The following is a 23453-nucleotide window of genomic DNA, read 5'->3' on the forward strand; positions in this document are numbered from 1 at the left end:
TATACTAAATTATCAATTGTTAGACTTTTTCTTATTTCAAAGTAAATTTATGAACAATTAGTATTGGATATATTATATTTTATTTCATAATTTATTATTATTTTAAAAGAATAGCAAATATAATTTGTGTTTTATTTTTTTCTCGCTTCAAAACTCACTAAGAATATTAAAAATTAAATCTTTTATTATTGTATTCAACAAGTTTGGTGGAATAAGGTATTAAATTAAATTTAAGAAATTGAATGCAAATGCGCTTATTTATATTGTTTATTATATTTGTTTAAAGTAATAGAAAAACAAATATATTATATTGATACTAATTGAAAAAATTAACGTTTAATATTAAACAGATTACATTTCAGTTTTTAATATTATTCACTACGACAAATGTTTATTATTTTCATTAACACAATATTTTAGGGTTTAAATGGTTGGTATTTAAATAATGAAAATATGCACCTATATTTATTGTTGTGAATAATTTGTTTTATTTTCGACGAGACCAGAAACTATTATTTTATAGAATAATGCTTGCAATTTATTGTTTTATAAAAAATAATAAATTTAAAGCATAGTATTATGTGACACTCAACCACTCGAAGAACACAATATGACTTAACGATGCAATGAAATCATAAAAAAAAGAAAAAAAAACAACCTTAAAGCCCGAATGTAATATGTATATATATATAATTTATAATTTACGACTTTTTTGTGTCCATAACGTGATGTTTGGGAATATCACACTAGCTGAACAGCTCATAGTATATTTTGCCGTTTTGCATCAATTCGATGTATTATATATTATTATATTTAAAATTTTTGATATCGACCTGTTTGAAACAAGTCGTATTCGAATGCATGACAGAATAATTTAAAAACGGTCCTCGGGGCAATACGCGCGGAGCTATACTACCATTACGAGAATGTCACCACAGAAAACCCACAGGACGATGGTAACAATATGACGTCGAATTATGGCGATACTGAGGAAAATAAAAATCTTTCCGTCACATGGATCCAGACATACTAACGCTATAAACAGTATGAGCCATAACTAAACATAGAAATCGAACACGTTTTAACGTTTGTATAGTGCAATGATAATATTATATATATAATTTATTAAAGAATTTTTAACAATTTTAGTAATAACGTCAAATATGTACAGTGAGATATACTCTGAAGTTAAAGAAATGCATAATAATGATTAGTGCCCGGATTTCAATGCAAAGTGCATATTTTTTTGGTTAATATTACTCAATGCTTTCTAAGTACATAATTTGTTTCATGTAACGAGGGATTCAAAGCTACAAATTTTATCTTGCATTTTTTCGCATATTTCGAAATGTTTTCATTTTTAGAGCATTTTTTACATTATTGGCTCATTTTATTGGTTATTAATGCATATTTGTTCAACATACGATAAATAGAAGATCTTTGGAATTTGAACATATTAAACAATATATTATTGTTCAATGCAATGCTCAAGATTTAGTAAAAACACTAGGCTCACTTAGAATTTTAATTTTACATAACTTTTAATGTATTTTGGTATGTTTAGAATGAATAATATTTCCCCAAAATGGCCAAAACGTATGCGTATCAGCATCAAGTCTTCATTTCAAATTTTCAGTTTTTTTTTTTTTTAATTAAATAATAAATAATAAATATAGCTTATTTATAAATTATAAAGTGAATATAAAAATATACGGCATTTTAAGGTCATTTTTTCATTTTTAATGGCATTTTTGGCTATTTTTTAGAGCATATTTGTATGTTTTTAAGGGTATTTAAATCCGGGCCCTAATAATGATAACTTATAATAAAACTGATACTATACATCGAATCGACCTTAGACGATGTTTTGTTTGAATTCGATACTTATGGTAACAGTAAAAGTAGTAATAATAATATATTTATTTACGGTACTTTATTCATTGACGGTTTGGACGGTCACGCAAGTCATAATATTATTCGTATCATAATTAACAATATGTATTGGTTCGACACTATCTCACTATCATACATAATATATATAAATATATCATATACGTCAAACAACATGTAGGTTTTGGTCCAGTATTTATCATATTATATTACAATGTACAAAAAAAACGAAAAACGTATTCCTTACGCTATTTTCCAAGTTCGTTGGATTGCCTGCTTCCAACAACATTTGAACAACGAGCGTTTGTTTGTTTTCGACGGCCACGTGCAGTGGACTGTTTTGTTCTTCGTCCTTTGCCAACATGTCGGCACCGTGTCCTAGTAAAAATTCGACCACGTCGACGTGGCCCTTTTCGCACGCGGAATGTAGTGGTGTTCGCCCTTGCTATTATATGTATTTATGTTTGCGTGTAACATGAAATAAAACATAATATTACAATTAGATCCTTAAATTTCAATATAAAAAAGCCTTATAATAGTATATACATATAAATACTTCACACTGATTCAGTATATCAATATTATTTAGTATCAATAAATCGTAATGTTATAAAAATTATTTCAAACTATAAATTATTCATAAAAGTTGAACGGATATGATTATATGGTAACTCTTTACTGTTATTGTAAGAAATAGGTATGATGTATGCGTGTATAGTACTAGGAAAATAATGAAAAAAATAAAAAAATTAATTGATAACATCCGTATGCGAAGACGGTGTGAAGATATTATGATATTTTAATTTCTCTCCTTATTCGCCTGTAGTGTCATAATGCCATCGAAAAAAACTATTAAATTCAAATCATATTTTGTTTGAAGAGCGTGGTCGTTGGTAATACATAGTTGATTTGATAACAGTATGAGTTTCTTCAAATATCTCTGATTTCAGTAAGCAAAAAAATAATATTATTAAACATTTCATTCCCGCGCGAACAGCCCGATAGTTTACGCGCATTTCTACGCATTTCTCGGGTTATGCTCTGCATTATACTTGTACTCGAAACCAAAAAAATTCACAATTGTTTCACTTGGTGGTTTATCTCGATCTCCCTACCAAGGATACTTTAAACTAAATCCACCACCTAATTGACAACACTTCCTACGCATTGTAAAAAATAAGATAATATGCACAGGAGCATTCCTTGACGTGGCACAAGCCTTTGACACAGTCAGGTGTAAAGACCTTCTCTTCAAGTTAAAAATCATTTTTCCCCTACTATTATTAACTCTTTAAATTTTACCTACAAGGTTACACAACAGGCACTTCACCGTGAGTTAAGGATCTTTCTCATCTGAAATATTCCCAATTTGTGCTGAAGTACCACAAGGTGAGGTCGTTGCTCCATTGCTATTCAAGCTATCACTAACTTTACAACTACTGATGACTTCACAGATCATAAGGCACTTTTAGCTCTCCACCTCTATCTTGAAACGACTTCGAAGCTTATTCAAAACTACTACTACTAAACCTTACTTATCGATTTAGTTTAAATAATAGAGGAGGGGGGTAAAAGTCAATGAAAAAAAATCAATTCACTGTACGTCCACTCTCCGAAAAGCTGATTTCAAATCATTAAAAGACTAAAACTGTAATGTATTTGTTCATTTTAAGGTCACAGGTTAAGTAGTCATAGATAATTGCTATATTATTTGGACAAATTGACGTATTTATGGTCTAAAACTTAGTTTGAAGAGTACAAAATGGATTTTTGTAAAATCATAAGATATTTATAAGATCTTATGTTTATAAAATATTTATAAGATCTTATGTTTATAAGATATTTATAAGATCTTATGTTTATAAGATATTTATAAGATCTTATGTTTATAAGATATTTATAAGATCTTATGTTTATAAGATATTTAATTCGATATTCATGGCTAAGTGAATTGATGGTTTTTCATTGTGAATGTACCTATATTACATATTACATTACTACTATACAAATGTCAACTTGAAATTATATAAATTAGGGTTCGAAAACCCACTTCTGAAGTCTGAAGTAGGTAGATGAAACACTTACCTACGTTGTAAAGCAACTATTTTGACTATAATAGTGTCGGTACGTCGGTCACGAAAGACTGTCAACGTTCACGACATCGGTTGAAAGCCAATAACACTCACATATTAGAATTATAAATGTTTGGCTATTTCTAAATTATTCCTCCGATGTATTCCTACTGTTTATGTTTATACTTACTGTATTATAGTAATATTATCAGGTAAAAGTTTGTCGTTTTTGGTTGAACACAGTGGCATAACTAAGGGTCGATTGTGGCCTTGTGGGAATTATAGTAACCCTCTCCGCCACAATGATTCGCTATTTATGCATGAATATTTTTTTACAATTTATTAGTTAACTAAATGTTTTTTGAATTAAAATTCTTTGACAGGTATTACATTACTGTCAACACAGAACAATCATAATATTTCATCACTAAAACTTTATCATCAATCATTTTGTATTCAAGATCGTCATCGTATTTTGATAAAATATTTACCATGTGCAATTTTACCATTATAATCTTTTTTAATAGTAATAACGGACGTTAAAATGTACTTTTACTATCTACAACCGTGGTTTGTCGTTGTTGTAAATGATGAATTTTAAGTTTGATAACAATCTGTCATCTGCCAGCCAAGAAAATCTACAGTTTTTTTTATAAATATATTAAATATCAATGATATATATAAGATATGTAATATCATTGTAGTACATATTATAAAGAATTTATTCATTTTTTATTGATGTCCATTTATATCTTCTGTACTAATTGGTAATTACTCAAGCTATGATAAGTAGATAATACTTTTTGGGTAAGTTAATAATGTTTAGTGATTAAATTGAGATAAAATAAACATTTTAAAATGTATTTTATCAAAAAAATCTTCTAATTTTTTTTTTTTAAATCAAGTTAAAAATTATTAGCTTCCCAATTAAAAACTCAGGCTATTACATTGATTGAACAATAATAATGACTTGTATAAAAACTTAATATAAAATCTATGAACTATAATAATTTTTAATGTGTACATAATAAATATTTTTATATTATGTTGATACATTGAGAAAGTTATCTATAAATTTAAAGTACGCAGTTATTACATAATAAAACGATAATATATTATAAATTAAGATATTAGAGTTCTTTGAACAAAGAACATTTTACTAACCTGAAGCATAAACAATGATATGTTATAACAGTATTTTGATTAAATATTTAAAATATATTTCAAAAATAAAATAAAATCTAATATAAAAATCAAAAAACCATTAAGCTATTGAATGTATCGAGTATCGAGATGAAGCTAACATTTTAACGACCCCTAACCTAAATCTAAGACTAATCGCTTCTTATTGTCTCTATTTTACAACAGAGTAAAAACTGTAAAAGGTTGGTCGGAACGTTATATTAGTTGTAGTATTGACCGTACAAATTAGTTACATACAGATGTGAAGTGAAATGCGTGTGCGATATATATCTTTATATATATATATCTTTATATATATATACATAATTTAATCGGTGTTCAAAAATCGTTTACTAAAGGTAATTCCGACCAACATGATTTCGGGGATGATTTTTATTTTTACGTTAATGAAACATTTTCCATAAATATTCGTAAAGCTGTTTTGAACATTTTTATCATGATATCATTATACTATATAACGTATGTAATATAAAAATATAATATTATTTCTATTATACGATTTGTTTGAAGTATATTATAATTATTTAATGTGCAATGGAATATAATGAAATTTTTAAAGTAGTCTAAGAAAAATACAAAAATTTAAATATTTTTAAACATCATTGAAACTTAAACATTTCAAAAGAATAAAAATGATTATCGTATTTTTTATAAACGACAAAAAGTTACGCCATAGGCGCAAAAATATAGAAGTGAAAACTAAAAAATACGTTAATGTCGAGAATAGTATCTAATTACAACGGGAAATAGGTACTCCGGAATGGAGATTCAACCTGCAATCAATTGTTTTGGATAGATTTGAAAGTCGACACTGTCAAGATTGTGTTGACAAATTTATTGCTTTATTAGGATACTGATGTCACCGGTTTGTACGTACATATTGATAATATTATACCATTTATATAAAACATGAATTTATTATAATATACATTAATACATTTATTATTATGACGCTTGCAATGAATAATATATTTGTATATTAGTATTATAATAGTGATTCAATAGACATGCTTATCAAAGACGTGTTATTTAACTAATTTTTGAATATAATAAATAAACAAAATAAAATAATTAATTCATTTCAACTTTACATATTATTTTTCAAATTAACTGGAAAAATCTAAGTTGTTACAATTGATTATGTACCTGATTAACTAAATTAAAAACTGATCAAAAAATACGTTTTTATCTTTACTTTGAGTCCTTAATTTTTCAAATAATTATTTCCATAAATGTGAACCGATATTTATATTTCATAAATAATTTACCTTAACATACAATTATATTTGTATATCTTTTATGAAAACTATTAGAGTACATTAAAAAATACATAATAATTAAAAAATGCTTGCCCATAAGAAAAATAATACTCGAAACTAGATTATGGTATCTATGTTATAATATTTAAAAAAAACACCGTTTTATTTAGCCCAGCTTTACCGAAATAGAAATGGAAATGATAATTAAATATAATTATGTCATAACTCGTAAAAATGTACCTATACGCATTATTACGTAGTAAAGTGCTATACTACTACTGTGTATTATAATAACTCTTTGTATGTGTTTGACCTTTATAATAGTTGAATGTGAAGATACTATCTGTATTATTTTTTTATAAATGTTAATGACAGTGGTTTGTTACTATGCCTAGTTGATACCTATAATTATACGACACAAGCACAAACAATAAAATGTAGTTTTTTAGGTTTTAAGCATTTTTAAAAGTTCCAGTTGTTATATTTATTAGGTATTTGTAATTATTATGTATGTACACTTCAAGTTAGTTTTTTCCTATTATTATAATTAATTCAACATAATTAATTATTAAGACTGATAAAGTTTGTCATGACTATTATTATAATTCGCCAACAGTAAATATTGATTAAATTGTTCAAAGATTCAATTATTAAATTTGTTAATATGTCCAAAAATCGTACGGCGCCAGAAGAAATGTATAATTACTTACATAGTGTATAATGCAATTTTGGTTAGTATAGGTACAGCATATAAAATAGGACGACCACCACTTTAAATTGTTTCTTCTGATGTCATTATAAACATTCCCAAAGGAAATTTATTTTAATAGTATAATATAATATTATTGTACTTAATCATCTAAGTAACATTATAAGTTCTTATAAACTCGTTCATGTAAACGCTAAATGTGTTTTGGTTTATTTATATTTAGAAGAAGAAAAGCATACACTAAATAAAAATAATAGATTTTTGTAGGTACGTGCAATATTAAATGTATAATCGCTGTACTTTGCATGGATATTTTTTGCTTGACGAATTTAATGTCCTTATACATTAAAAGCAGTTTATTATTTTTTCTACATTTTAGAATTTAAACATAATTATACAATAATTGTTATATACTGATTCTCTTTCAGAACTCTTAATGACAATATACTTTGATGTTAAAAAAGTTTTTTTTAAACATTTTCAAGCGGAATTCAAATTTTTGTTTATCTATAAAAATTGAGATAGTATAATAATATTGGTGATGAAATATTTTCTTATTGAGATAGTTTTAAAACTTTAAACTATTATTATTAAATCATAGATTTTTTTATTTTATCATTCTTTATACAACCCCACAATTTTAAACCTCTAAAGTCGATTTTTAAGTACCTACTTAATGTAACGCGAAACTGGTCGTCGCCGTCGCGAACATAGGCACTATACTGCAGAGATGTAATTTCTAGATGAGCATTTAAATTTGCATGACGTCATTCAACCTCAAAATTGTCAGGTTCGCATTACAAGAGTGACACCCAAAATAAGGGCGTACATTGTTCTAGTAATTCTCTATTTTCTTGTGTCGTGGTAAGGTAGGCGTTTTCTGTTACAAGATTTATAATTAGTCAACCCTTCGTTTTATACAACTAGCAGTCAAAAGGGTGTTAGTCATTACTTATCACGATAGGTCATATTACTTTCTCCTCATTTCTCATCTTCTATTTGCCACCATTCATTATCATATCTAGATGTACCACAGACAAATGATTTAGAGAAATACATCCTTTGTTATAGTTAAATGGAGTAAACATTTGATATTAGTTATAGTACGATTTATACATATCGAATTCACCTTTATACCAATCCATACCAAAGCAGCATCATATACGCCGTATACCGTTCACCAAATAATAAAACGTTATGTCCTTTCGTTGCAGATGTATACAATCCGACTTCTTGACTTTGTGAAAATGTTTCAGATGGTAATAATAAAAATAACCCATCAGAAGTTTCAACAGAAAACAATTCGGTTTAATAGAGTACAATCGTTAATCATTATACCCCAGTCAGTTTTATTCTTTAAGAAAATATTACATAATGTACCCTTTTTTAAGCTATCAACTGTAACGAAAATATACTTCTATTTGCGTATGGACAACATTTTTGAAATTTTAATATTACGATATAATGAGAATATTTTTTTTCAAACATAAGTGTAATTAAAGTATACTAATTTACAATATACTAACATACTAACATATTTATTTACTATTACCAGTGAAATAGTATTTCTTATATTATCTTATTAACTGTACGTATACTATACAAATTTAATATATTGCATTATAAGTATTGTTAAACAAAAACTCAAATTAAATTAGTAAAATATTTTTTTCCTATGTCATTAATAGTGATAATTTTACATTTATACAAATTTGTAAAATTGTTATTTTGAAATGTTTTTAAAATGGTTCATTAGAAAAACACAATCCCAGATTTATTAATTAAGGTGGTGTAGTTAATTTTAGGAAAATAATTTATATTTATAAGTAATATATAAATGGAATGATAAATACTTTAAGTTAATTATCAAAAATAAGTCGATTTACAAATATATTTATTTAAATAATTACATTAAAATTATAAATTTTTATAATTACTCTTTAAATGTTTTTAAGGTTTAGGACAAACTTAATATTTTCATCAATAAACAACACTAAGCAATAAATGAAACAATTTATACAGCATACGCACACTAAAAAAGCTTATACGATTTGTATCGATGAAAATAATGTTAACTTAAAATAAACTCAATAAATTAAAAACTAAAATGTTAAAAACTTATATGGTCAATAATTATCATTGATCATGTATATTGACTTTAAAATGATGCAGTGTATTTATTAAATATAAGTCAGTAACAAAGTTTAATAACAACGAATTTCGAGGGGAATGATACTACATTATTATAACTTATTATGTGGGTTTACATTTATGCCTCCTGTTTTTATCAATGTATAAGCTAAATAGCTTTTGTAAAATATTGAACTTCTAATAATATTTTAGTAATGATAGACAATAACATGTTCACTAACAAATATTATCTGAAATTACCTGAGTTATTTTTAAATAAATCAAAAACCGACAAGGTTAACACTTGGTTTTTCCAATTTTTATATTTTAAATATATCAACTTATGCAATAAAACAATAAACGGAAACGACTAGATAGAAACAAATGAATATGTCTCTTACATTGTGGAAAACGTAGATGTTTTTGAACGGTTCTAGGTACCGGGTTTTATTGATACAATATGATAACAATATGCCAAAGAATGTCTGTACAATATTAAATAGTGCATGTTACAAAATTAATAAATACGATATGATACGACAACCTTAAATATGGCATTTTAATAAAAATAATAGCGTATTGTATTTTACATTCTACACGTGTAAAAACTTGTGATTTTGATATTTTAATTTAATAAAACGTAATAAGAATTTATTTGATTATTTAAAACTGTTATATTTATGTGCATTAAATACCATATATTATTATTTATCAATGTACGTTTCGTAAAAATATAAATATATTTTATGTATAGGTATATCGAGATGCAGAGATATAGAAAATATATATAACCATAATATATTATTTGTGTATCATTTTGGAACTTTTTTGAATTTAAATTGAATTCTGATTCTACACATAATTACCCATTCAAACTCGTAGTTACTTTAAAATACTAGTAATTTTTATCATTATTTTATTATCATAAAAATGTGTGTACATTTCAATGTGCACCGGAACTGAAAGGAACAAAACACTACAATATCTAAAAAAATACGTATATCTATTATATTTTTGTTTATTTTAAATATTCGTATATTAAGGCCTACTAAAATTATAATTTATTTATTCATAATTAATTGTGTATAGTATAATGTTTACTGATTAATCAATAGCTACACAAACACCATAAATTATGTGTAACGTTACATTATGATGTAGTTATTACTTATTTATGTGATGAATTTTATAACATTTCAATCCTTAGTAGTTTTATAAATAGAATTAGAACCTTAGTGACGTCTGATAGGTTCCGCTGTATATACTAACTAATACCGATTTATTACGTTTTATGATTATCCGTATTTGATAATATTATTCAATAATTATAATCTCAAAGGTGGAATAGCATTTTAATTTTGCAAGTCAAATAAATATTAAATAGAATACAATAATTACTTAAAATATTATATTGTACACGGTAAAACCAATATTATTGATCTGTAATTTGTTTCACCTTACGTATTCTGGTATTCATTAATTATTATAGTATCAAGTATTTTAGTAAATTTTAATGAAAAAAATTATTTGTTTTTCATCATACTTAAAGTATCAGATTCCAGTTCAAATGTTAATTTGTATTGTATATATTATGACTGTAAGTGTAATTTAACAAAATAAATATAAATATGATGGTGTAATTTACATATTAATGTAATGTTGATTGTATAAAGAAAAATTAATGAAATATGAATGGTAATGTTATACACGATACAGTTATTGATGTAATTCGCATCAGTTTACTATATTATACTATATAAAACTATGTTTATGACATTAAAAATCATGCAATCATTATATTTTTCATATAAATTGTGTTGTATGTTAAAATACTAAAATATTGAATAAAAATGTAAATTTTAGAACTTTCTTTGACATTCAAATTGTGTACTTAATATTTCTTTGTGACTGAATTCTATTATCTATTATCGAATAAAAGTATAAACATATATGTAAAAATAAACATTTTCACGAGATTTAAAAAAGGATTTGTTTGTAACTTCTTCTTTTTTTATTGTGTTTTTTTTTTTTACCACCCTTTACTAATCACTACTTGTATGGAACAAAATTAATATTTTTGCTAATCAAAATATATAATATGCTTTTTAAAAAAAATATTTTACATTAAAGGAAGTAATACATAACAGTATTTCGGATGCAAGTGCATTTAAATTTATCTTTTATTTATATCACAGAACGTCCGGAAATTAAATTAAACGTCGTGTAAATTATTGTTTAATAATATGATATTATCTACCATTTGTTTATGTCTCATTTAACGCCGTGATATTGCTATTCACACAGTTCGTGAACGTAATATTATGTATAATGCACTTTAATAATATTTTATATAATATAATTGTGCATTGTAAACTTACCGTTATGACTTGTACCTACTTATGTTATTTTAAAATAGCATATAGATACCGTTTATTAATTTTCTGTGCAATTTATATAACATGATGGAGTGGCTTTGTTTATGTATATAAACTATAAAACTATAAACAATGTACCTATACAATGTAATTTGTCATTATAAATATAAAATAAGCATGACCTCATATTATATACATAAATAATGTATTATACTAAGTCTTAAAAGAAAATATACGGCTTTGAGGAGTTCACCAAGACATTTTTCAACTAAAATCAATTTTAAACTTATCCAGAAAAGTGATAACAAATTCATGATACGAAATATTTATTTGAACATGATAGAAGATATAATCAGTATAATGCACATGCCATACGTGGTTTATGATCGCGAATTCCAATATAATAATATAATGTAGATAATATAAAATGAAATGTGTTATAGTGAATCTTTTGAAGTAGTGTAAATTATGATTGATGTTTATAATAGAAATGCTTTTATGAATATTTTTTATAAACAAGACTTGAATATTACAAACCAATACATTTTTGTTCATTGCACCATCACGAACAGCGTGTAATATAATAATATTATACCCATAGGCCACGGCAACGATATGTCTAAACGTCCACTGTTAAAAAGTACTATTATTATCATCATTTTTTTCTTTTTTTTTTTCGGATAAATCATGTCCCTCGAGATTTATAAAACAATATTGAGTGACTTTTGTCGTTCGACAATTCTTTCACATTATTTTACGGACTTATCATAATATAATCGCCACCATATAGCGTGCTCATAGCCATTATTTTGTTTTTTCCAATCGGATAAGTTTTTTTAATATCTATCCTTTCAATGACTTTTCTACGTGAATCATTAAGTTTAGTGACCAAGATATAGAATAAAATATACTGAAATCATCAGTTACAATGAATTAATTTAGAAAAATGTGCACAGAAGTCCGCTGAATGGAAATATAATCGTGATTCGAACTGTCATAGCTGCAACATAGAATCTGTACGGTACTGTGGTGCATATATACTTTTGCGGTTACAATAATTTTTTTGTACCATTTGCGGTCAATAATTTCTTTCTATCAGTTCATTCGCGGGCCATAGTCATTAAAACTCAAGAATGTATTTTTCAAATTGAATACAGTAAAATGACTTTTTTTTAGCATTCATACGTCTCAAATTATATTTATAGAAGAGACAAAATTATTGAATTCTATCATATCTTGAATAATTATCAAATTTTATTGGTGGATCATGGTTGAATAGAAGATAACACACACAGTCACACGCACACCCATCACGCACATAATATTTATAGGGTTATAGGCATTAGGACCAGACTGAAGATCTGAAAAGATTCATTTATTTGAAACGTTGTAGTACAAATATTTTCGTAATTTATTTTAGATTCTGAGTGGAGCAGTAATGTGTTTTTTGAGTATATATACACGATGTAAGAAGTCCCAAAATTGCTTTGAGCTTAAACTTTGAGGTTATTATTAGATTGAAAATTGGATCTATATTGTACTTTAGAAAGGTCAAAACTAAAAATGCCCAATACTTTTTAAAATAACCAGGAAAAACAAATACATGAATAAATAAGGAAATAAAACAGGATTTTTTTGGTGAATCTTGTTTTCAAAAATTAAATTATTTATTTAAATAAAGTTTTTTTAACACGTTCCAGTAGGTCGAGATTTAAGAAAATAGGATGAAATATAATTGAATAGCAATTGCACCAACGATTTATTTCACGCGTATTGATATCCTAAGTTATTCTACAGTGTAATGAACGTTTTTACCTTGTTCGTGGTGCTCGTGTTAGCTCCAGCGTGCACTAGCCTCCGCACCACATGAGTGTGACCTGCAATCGCCGCGTGATGCAGTGCTGTCTGATGGTCCGTATCAAATGCATCCAGTCCAACGTCTTCAATGGTGTCCAAGAGAAAATTGACGACTGACAGACGGTTGTTTCTCGCCGCGCACATAAGCAATGTGTATTGTTTCTAGAGAAAATATCGTGAAATTTAATATTTTAAAAAGTTTCTCAAATATCAATGTCTAAAATCTTGACTTAGGATTTAAAAAATACAATATTCTCAAAATTTAAGAACAAATTGTTTAAAAAATATGAGTTTAATGTCATTGCAGTGTATACATTTAAAAAAATACTTCAGTTATTTAATAAGTATTTACCACTCCTCAAATATCTATATTATATTATATTTATATCCAATTATAGTTATAATTTTACTATAGGTATTCAAAGTTGTGCTTGAATGTAATGGTTTGAAATTTTAAAATATTTTTTAAAAGTAAAAATAAACTCTATTTTTATAATATTAAAACATTATAAATGTGATGTGTGAGTAAACAATTAAAATATTTAAATCGTGTATACTTCACTAACAAACAACGTTCTAAATAGTTTAAGTTTAAAAAATATAGACATTGTAAACTAAGTTATAGTTGTTTTAAATAGTGCACTAATTTTACTTGTTAGATAAATTAAAATATAATGTGTATAATTCATATTTGAATATCTATACGTAGTAAAAATATAAATATAACTTACTTTTTTGTTTGATATGTTAACAGAAATGTTATTTTATAAAAAGAATAATTTTGTAGTTTACGTGGTACATTTTGAAAAAATAGAATTATATGTAAAATATGGTAATCTGTATTCATAATTTTTTATTGTTAGTTGTTATTAAAATTAATCGACTTCTAAAAAATTGAAAATGTATACTAAATAATATTAGTGTTAAAATTGTAATATTTTATAAATTGTTATTATTTAACATTATTAGGTTTTAGTTATATGAAATATTTTAATCTATTAAATTTTTAGACTTTAAGTTTATTTTGTATCCCATTAAATAAATTAAAATGTTCTATTCATCAATCTAGTATCTAGTATAATATATTGATTTTACCATAGAAAATTATAAGTATATTATTCAGAGATGTTTTAAAAATGTTGTTTTTTTTTTCACCAACATATCATTTTTAAATACTACAAAATCAAAGTTTGTTATATCAATTTGAGAGTTGTACAACAGCTTATGAGATTTATGCAAGTATATAACATGTCATTCTATAATTGAAGATTGTTTTTAACAAGGTTAAGAAGAAATTTTAAATATTAAAATTTAAAGAATTAACTTGACAATGTTACGTGCATAATGGAAATATAAATAAATAAATTAAACAAATATTATGTAAGTTTACGAAAATATGCTTGAATTTATTCATAAAATAATTTATACCTATAATTGCATTAGACTCAAACAGTTCTATACTATGCATATTATAAAATATTTAAATCAAATTCCGTCACTAAATACATGAAATATAAATAGATTGAACATTTCTATTCACACAGCAGAGTAGAATTGACGTGACCTGCAGTGTAATAGAATTAGTTTTTAGACGGAAAAATACCTCGTGCTTCTATTTTCTAGACGTCCTAAACCTAACATAATCTATATGTTTTTAAAAACGCGTTTTGCTGGTGTTTTTGCTTCTTTAAGCATTATCTGTACGTTTAAATTTATATTTTATGGATCGTTGTATTACACATACATTCTGTATTATGCATCACTATGTTGGACTTATGTACCAGTCGAGGTACCTAACCTAACCTAACCTGGGTTTGGTTTTAATTTATGATCACCAGCACATCAATCGCCATTCACTAGGTCGGCTATTTTGTAAATCTAATATAAGGTATTACAAATCGCAATTGTTGTTGATAAACTAATCTTAAAATAATTTTGGGCCCAAACTATAAACTATTATAATTGACTTTGTAAGTAAGTATAAACAACACTGTTAATGTTTAATGTACGAGTATGCGTGGTATATTAAAACTTTTACATTTTGTAAACATCGAGCAAATTTATTATAGTAATAACAACAATTTAGTATATGAATTATTTTTGAATTGGTTATTTTATAAACATTCATATTTATGTAAGGATAAAAGTTATACACACACACACACACACATATATATATGAGTTATATTTATAAATAAATCACTTGGATGGTTTAAAAAAAATTAGATTAATTCGAATTTGTTAATAAATCGTATATTTCAGGCGAGAAAGATTATACTTTTTTGCGTGTAAATAATAAATGTTGTACTAATGTACCACATACGACTTGGTTAATATATAAATATAAACACACGAAAACTGTGCGCATCTAACGAGAAAAACAAATTTAATTTCACGGTGCTATAGTATGGATACCGTCTTACTACCTCAACGTTTGTACTTGCTTAATTTTATTTTATTCTCGTATAAATTGATTAATTTATTATTAATTGGTTATACATTCGCATGGCCGTTGTGGAAGTTTTACAAATATTCGCGTTCCCATGTGAATGAATAATAAACATCCAACGATTATCCACGGGGGTATACCATTTATGAACAAAATTTAAATCAAACGCTTTTAGAAATGTCGACTGTATGTTGTTAATAATTTATCGCAGTTTTGTGTAACAAATTAAATATACGTATCTACGAGGGTGGGCTCGGCGATTCGATTTTACTTTACGTAGGTATAGACCACCCTATCAGCGCTGATTTTAATGGTTTTTACTTGAGTGATGTCACGTCATTTGTGGTTTTAAACTCAGAATTATATACGTGTAATAGACAGCTAAAAGTCGAAGGCTAAAGTCGTAAACATAATTTTCCCTGTAAACATATAGCGCGGGGAAACGTGTTCTAATATTAAAGACGGACATAAATTAAAGGTCACTGTCTTGATATCTGTATAGTATTCATTTACCGTACCACATAAAAGCGTTAATTATGCAACTCCTAACATTGAGTACGGGGGGGGGGAGGGAGATGGGGGCTAATGATGATTATGTAGCGGCCGCCATTGCTTATTTACATACTAGTGTCTAGTGTGAATCGACCGTGTTTTTAAACGTTACGATACTATTATAATACTACGTACCACGGTGGTATCATTATTATGTAACGTAGTGGAAGGAAAAAACTCGCAGCGTTACAATATTGTATGATACATTTTTATATATTTATATTATAAAAAAAAAAAAACCCATAACATTTCAGCTTTACGAGTTCGTCATAAGCATATCACGCGCGCGTTCATTTCGTACCCACGAGAATATAATAATATGTGTGTTCGACTTTATTACAGAATTAATATATTCATCATCAGTGGCGTATGATATATAATATTGCATAGGTGTACTACAGTCTACTATTTTTTATAGAGTTAGCGTGCACGAAAACCTACAGTTTTATTATGTATGCATTGCAAAAAAATGCAATCCCGCGTTATGTTCCACGACAAATTGTTTGCACCCGGTAGAGTTTTGATGTCTCGTATGATATTTGGCCAGTTTCATCAATTTACAATTTATTCGTCAAAAATGATGCTTTTATAATATGACTTGACACGAACATTATTCACTCGCGTAAAATGTTCATCATTTTCATACTAAATATAAGAAATTACCGTATGTATACGTATGCGTAGCACATGCCATAAAAAATATTCAGTTTGCTTAAAATATTGTACAAAGTGATTCACCTGCAAGTAAGTTTATCCCATTTGTATTATTTAAATAATTATTCAAATTTTGATTCTTTGTTTTTTACATATTATACCTAAATACTATAATATTTCCAATTATTTAGATTTTTAGTACTGTTAAGGAAGTATCATGACGTGACTTATAAAAATTTTTTTTTTTTTTTTAATGATATATTACTATTAGTTAATAAATATTTGATTTTTAATTTTAATGCATTTAAATTATAATTTGATTAAGTATTTTCTCAGTTATCAATTATAAAGTACATCTTTAATAGTGTTTTTTCATCAAGTATAAAATAGGTAGTATTAGTATTTAATCTGGTGTGTTTAAACAAAATAGAAGTTTAGATGACCACAAGACACTCCTTAAATTACATAAATTAAGTTTTTATGTATAATATACTGAAGGATGTTAAAGTTCAGAATTTGAACAAATACCTACACAATTGGAGGAAAAAATGTCGGTGTGACGTGCGTCTAGTTGAACCACTATAATATGTATAAGTTACCTAATTAAAATTGCATTCTTCTATTTCTATAGCTATAACGGTATGTTTTATTATTATTCAATAGTATACACTATAACAGCGGTTTTCAACCCTTTTGGAATCGCAACACACTTTTAGGCCTACATTTTTCTCGACCCACGTCAGCTTTGTAGAAAAACCTAAAATCGTTTAATGCTTTGTTGTAGTACGAACTTATACAATGATTTGATATAAACTGTATTTGTATTTATTTAATTTATTAAACTTATTTTTTATTTTCAAAAGAAGGTCTATTATTATGACCTAATTTTAAAGCTTATGTAACCCATTTTTGGATAGAGACCCAATGGTTGAAGACCACTGCCCTATAGAGTGAACATGGTGAGATTCTTTTGGTTTTTTTTTTATTATAAGAAAAATGTTAGGTACTAAGATGATCGTAAGTAATGATTTTTATGACTGCTACTCGAATTCAAAGTAAAAACATACGCATTTTATATTGACATGTTAACTATACAATATTATTAAAATACACAGTTTTGTTTATTGTATTTTATGTTGATTTTTGAAAGATTAAGAAAAACCTTAGATCTATTTAACGAATAAGAATATCATCATAGTACCTAATAATATACCAAAATAATTTTGAATTTGCGAGGGCGTTTCACAGACATGCATACATGGTTTTGACATTAAGAGTATCTTTATATACAACACAACCAATTTACTTTCCATGCACACTACGATAAGTCAATATTATAATTTACTAACTTATTATAAAATTAAACAAGTTAAAATATTCTTAATGAAATTTCGTTAAGTTTTTTTTTTTATATTTTTATTTTTCAACATAATAATAAATAGTTAAAATATTTATGCATATATAATATTATATTTCTGTTTTTAAAATTAATGTATCAATAAATACTTGATTGACTATAGCTGTCAAGTTTTTTTTCTTTTAAGTTAAACATAAAAAAAAATCTTTAATGTTGATGAATAAATATTATTGTTGGTTCAACGAAAAGTAAATTTGCTATGCGTCATGTGTATGAAAGACGGAGATAATACTTATCCACGCGAGACATGTGTGAAAAACAAATATGTGAAAAATAAAATTGTTTGCAATTTAGATATTTGATGTATTTAGAAAATGAAAGATTTCATCATTATAAAAATATAATCTTTTTGTTGTAATTAATTTTTCTATTAACAATATGGTAAGTTAACCATTTACCATAGAATAATCTATTCTATAATTAATGGTTTAATTAATCTTTGACAGAAATAAATCGTATATATTATATAATAAATATTTTAAAATATTTTCATATAATAAACTCAGAACTAGCTGTTATTAACTTGTATTTAATTAATTCTAACATATCAATAAAGTGAATAAATAGGTTCGCAATATATCTAAATTGCTTAAAACTAATACAAATATTTTGAAAATTATATACGAATAATTTATTTTTGAATTACAACTAAATAACCAAAACCTGGAAAGTAGAGAATGCTATTTTTCTTTTAACTTATCTAATTTCATTAACATCTGAACTAAAAATGTCTAATAAAAAATTGTGTACAAGTATTTTGTATCTTATAAGAATGATATTAGAACAACGTATGAATCTTGTATTACATTTTTAATCCTAATATTCTAACATAGTATAAAATGATTAAAATAAAACAAAACAAAAAAAATTAATAAATTTAAATGCTAAAATTAATCTAAATATCATATGATTATAGAATATGATAATTTAAGTAACATTGAAATGTTCTTAAATTTTCATGATTAAATTTTTCCGAGTTACAAAAAAAAATCGTGAAAATCGTTGAGTGAAAAATTATTGTTTTTAAAATAAATATCTAATTACATAAAAACAGAAAACAATTTAATTACATAAAAATTAAGTGTGAGTTTGCACTATACTTATTTTTAAATTTTGGTAAAGCAAGTTTATAAGATACATTTTAAATCTAAAATATAAAAATTAAAAATTAAAAATTATCTACATTTTTAACTTTAGAGTCATAAGTAAAATTTGAAATTTTAAAGTTTAAAAAAATCAATAATTAATATACTTGTAAAAAATGAAACGTATTGCTGTAAAAAAAAGTATGAGAAACCTTATATAAAATGTTCAAGATTTTTTATTCACTGCATACGAACAAAAATGATTGATTTTTTATTTTTAAATTGGATATTTGAATCTCTATAAATAATATAAAAATACCGGAATTATTATAAAAATTGTTTATTCTTTTGAAAATGTTATTATAAATAGGTATTTTGTGAAAAAATCCTATGTAATTATTTATATTTAAATTACAGGAAAATATCGATTCCTTTTTGCTGTAAATGTTTTTAGTAAATTTTGTTGATATATATTATTATTTTTTTTTAAGTACTATAAATATTTACTATTTACTTCCTTAAGTACCATATAAATTCAATAATTTATCTATCAGTGAAAAAAAGCAACTACAAGTGCTATAAAATTTGATGACGACAACAATTAATAATAATAATAGTTTATTGTCAAAATAATATTTTATATTTCATATTGTTTTATATTAAACAATTGTTTAAAAAATATACATCATCGTAAAACCAATACATGTTAATAGCTCCATAGAGCATCTAAAACAAATAGTTAAATATAAATAAAAATGTTATAATAATTATAATCATATAATACCTAATAATAAATAAATATCGATTAAAACAAAAATGTTTAAATAATATTATATAATATTTAATTTTTCTACGATTTAACTTTTTATTGTTTAAAAATTAAAACTTGTAACAAACTTTGGGAAGTTAAGCATTTTTTAAAACTAAAAATCAAAATGAGATGTTTTAAAAGAATTTGAAGAAATTTTTTTTCTTATAAAAATAGTATTGATAATGTTAAGAAAACTCATCTGTCATCACCATTAAAATGAAGAGGGCTTTACTAAAATGAATAAAATCAACAAACATTCTAAAGCTTGAAAAGATAATGACACTTGAACCACTTTAACATTCATATCAACAAAGAATATACATTGACACTCCAACATAAATATATTAAAGTACCGTTATACTCTTTTATTGAGGTTAACTTTCATAAGGAAAAGAACCAAGTGATATTTCATTAATTACGAGTTATAACTCTGTATATTATTTTACATTTTATCATTTTATTTGTTATTTTAAATCAATATTATTATAATATCAATATTTTAAAATATACAATAATACATTTACAACTTTTATAATTTTTCAAAAATTCTTCTTTAGCAATTTTTTTTACAACTTTTAAATAATTTTAATAATTACATATTGACAACCTTACACTGAGATTTTCGTATTTTTTTCATTCTGAAAGATATTTAACAAAATTCAAATTTTTGAACAAAACGAACCATTTTATACATTATAAGTCTCATAGACTTTCTTCCAAAGTTATCCAAAATATTAGGAAAAATCATTCTAGATTATTTTTTAGCCTATTCAAATATAAGCACTCAACCATATTAAAATAAATACTTAGAGTTGTTTATGTTATCACATTATCCATTTTTTCAATTACAAAATCATCTTTAGCAACTGCAACTAAAATTTTAAAATGGAGTATAAAAATTAATGAATTGAAATCGTCCCACATAACCTTTAAATTATGCCCTCGTGACTGCCGACCAATCAACATCAACAACAGACAAACACCATCTGAACAAACCATGAAATATCTTGGGCAGCATTTAGATAGATGACGCACATTAAAACAAAAAGAAAATTACTAAATCATAGTCTTCATCAATTATATTCCTTTTTCAACTCCAAACTATCATCGTACAAAAAAATAAAAAAGCTTTTAATAAACAAACTACTTATCTTACCATTGGATTTTTATTGAATTAAATTTTAAGGATCATTCACGAACTCAAATATAAAAAAAAAAAGTCAGTCTTTAATGATTATCTCTTAAAATAACCATAATCACCCTTAATCATTAAACCTTAATGTAATCATCATCGATAATCAAATTTTCATCATTAAAATCCTCTTACATTAATAATATCAAATATATCTTCTCTTGATCAAACCAATATAACCATAAATTGAAATTTAAACTGTCCAGTTACATTTTAACTAAATCTTTAGACATAGATACTTAATATTATTAGACAAATAAAAATAAATATAAGGATACTCGGTGTATGTTGGATATCTAAATAACTTTATATCTAGATTACTTATGCTTAAATACATATTCTTAGAATAATATAAATAGATATTTTCTGTGGTATAATTTTGTTATGTTAAATAAAATTAAAAATTTTTAAATTTTTCTTTGGAAGTTGAATGAAATAGTATTTTATGACATATTTTCTTTAAACCTTTTTGTACAACAAAATATAATATAACCATCACATAAGATTTTAATGTGACTTTTTTATATTTATGTTGGAAAAAACATTGTTAATACTGAGTATAGGATACTTCATATTGTAATGATATATTATTTTTTTTGATAAAATATAAATCAAAATTCGATAATAAAATATAATTACTATTTTTGAATTTAAAAATCGGTTCAACTCTAATAAAAAGAAAAATTTTTTAATTAATTGACTATATTATATTAATAAGATGTATAGAATACTCCATCGATATTCTTAATTTTATTAATACTTATAGTTATAAATAATTTTAATGAATTAAATTTACTTTTTTTATTAGTCAAATAATATTATGTCAATTTTTCAGATTTCACATTTTTCATATCCTTATTATTTTATTATAATATCTTATTCAAACAAATATATTTAACAATAATTTTGAAATAAACAATACCATAATAATTATAATTTTAAATTATATTATAATAGAATTAACATAATTTTACATGAATTAGATAATTTTTGTTGAATATTTTAACGACAAACTTATAGATTTGTTTTGTTTATCTTCGTGAAATTTGAATATTTTATAGTTGCATTTTAAGCAGCATTTTCTATGTTTGAGGTGAAAAAAAAAATAATTACAGAAAAATAAATGAGATAAAATTATCTCTATAAACCTAAGTGGCCGAGGATTTTAGTTATGTTTAAAAAGTGTAATGTGATTTTTAATGATAAAATTATAATCTTGGCTTTAAAAAAAAAATATTAAGAAATGATTTAATGGAAAAATATGATTATGTATTGTCTAATACCTTGTCACAACTATTATTACAGCGATTGGAAACAGATAAAAAAAAAACGTATATTGAAATATCTGCATCAACTAGATATTTGATTTTTAATTTATTAAATTCCCAAAATATCACGTACTTTTATTATGCATAACACTTTTCTTTCAGATTATTGTTTTTGTAGACTGAAACTCGTTTTAATGATATTTGTTTAATCATTCGATTTATCTACGTGCATTATAAAAAATTGTGTAAATGCAAATAACAATAACAATTTTAGTACGTTCCTGGAATCATTTAAATGTTATTTGAATTATTCGAAAATGCAATATATGATGAGAATATCAAGTTTCGGTATAAAATGTTATTTTTTTTATAGCAATGTTAACATATAGAATACAGGAAATATTACAAGTTTGAATGCGTCACGACTATGAGCCTGACTGAAAAGTAAATAAAAAAAACATGCTAACGACGGTAGGCCGTGCACTAAAAGGTCGATTCAGAAAATAGCTTGAAACGTAAGATGGCTTAAT

General features: G+C 24.9%; 1 protein-coding gene across 1 annotated transcript in view; it reads right to left on the reverse strand.

The window, feature by feature from the left end:
• Positions 1-23453, reverse strand: part of LOC113555886 (ankyrin repeat and death domain-containing protein 1A-like) — a 75631-nt gene that overhangs the window by 9671 nt on the left and 42507 nt on the right. Inside the window, exons 6-7 of the mRNA XM_026960482.1 lie at positions 13454-13657; positions 2138-2335 (exon numbers count right to left, since the gene is read on the reverse strand). Coding sequence (XP_026816283.1) covers positions 2138-2335; positions 13454-13657 — 402 coding nt within the window. The remainder of the gene's footprint in view (positions 1-2137; positions 2336-13453; positions 13658-23453) is intronic.

Source organism: Rhopalosiphum maidis, chromosome 4 (genome assembly GCF_003676215.2).
Source record: "Rhopalosiphum maidis isolate BTI-1 chromosome 4, ASM367621v3, whole genome shotgun sequence".
Taxonomy (NCBI): Eukaryota; Metazoa; Arthropoda; class Insecta; order Hemiptera; family Aphididae; genus Rhopalosiphum; species Rhopalosiphum maidis.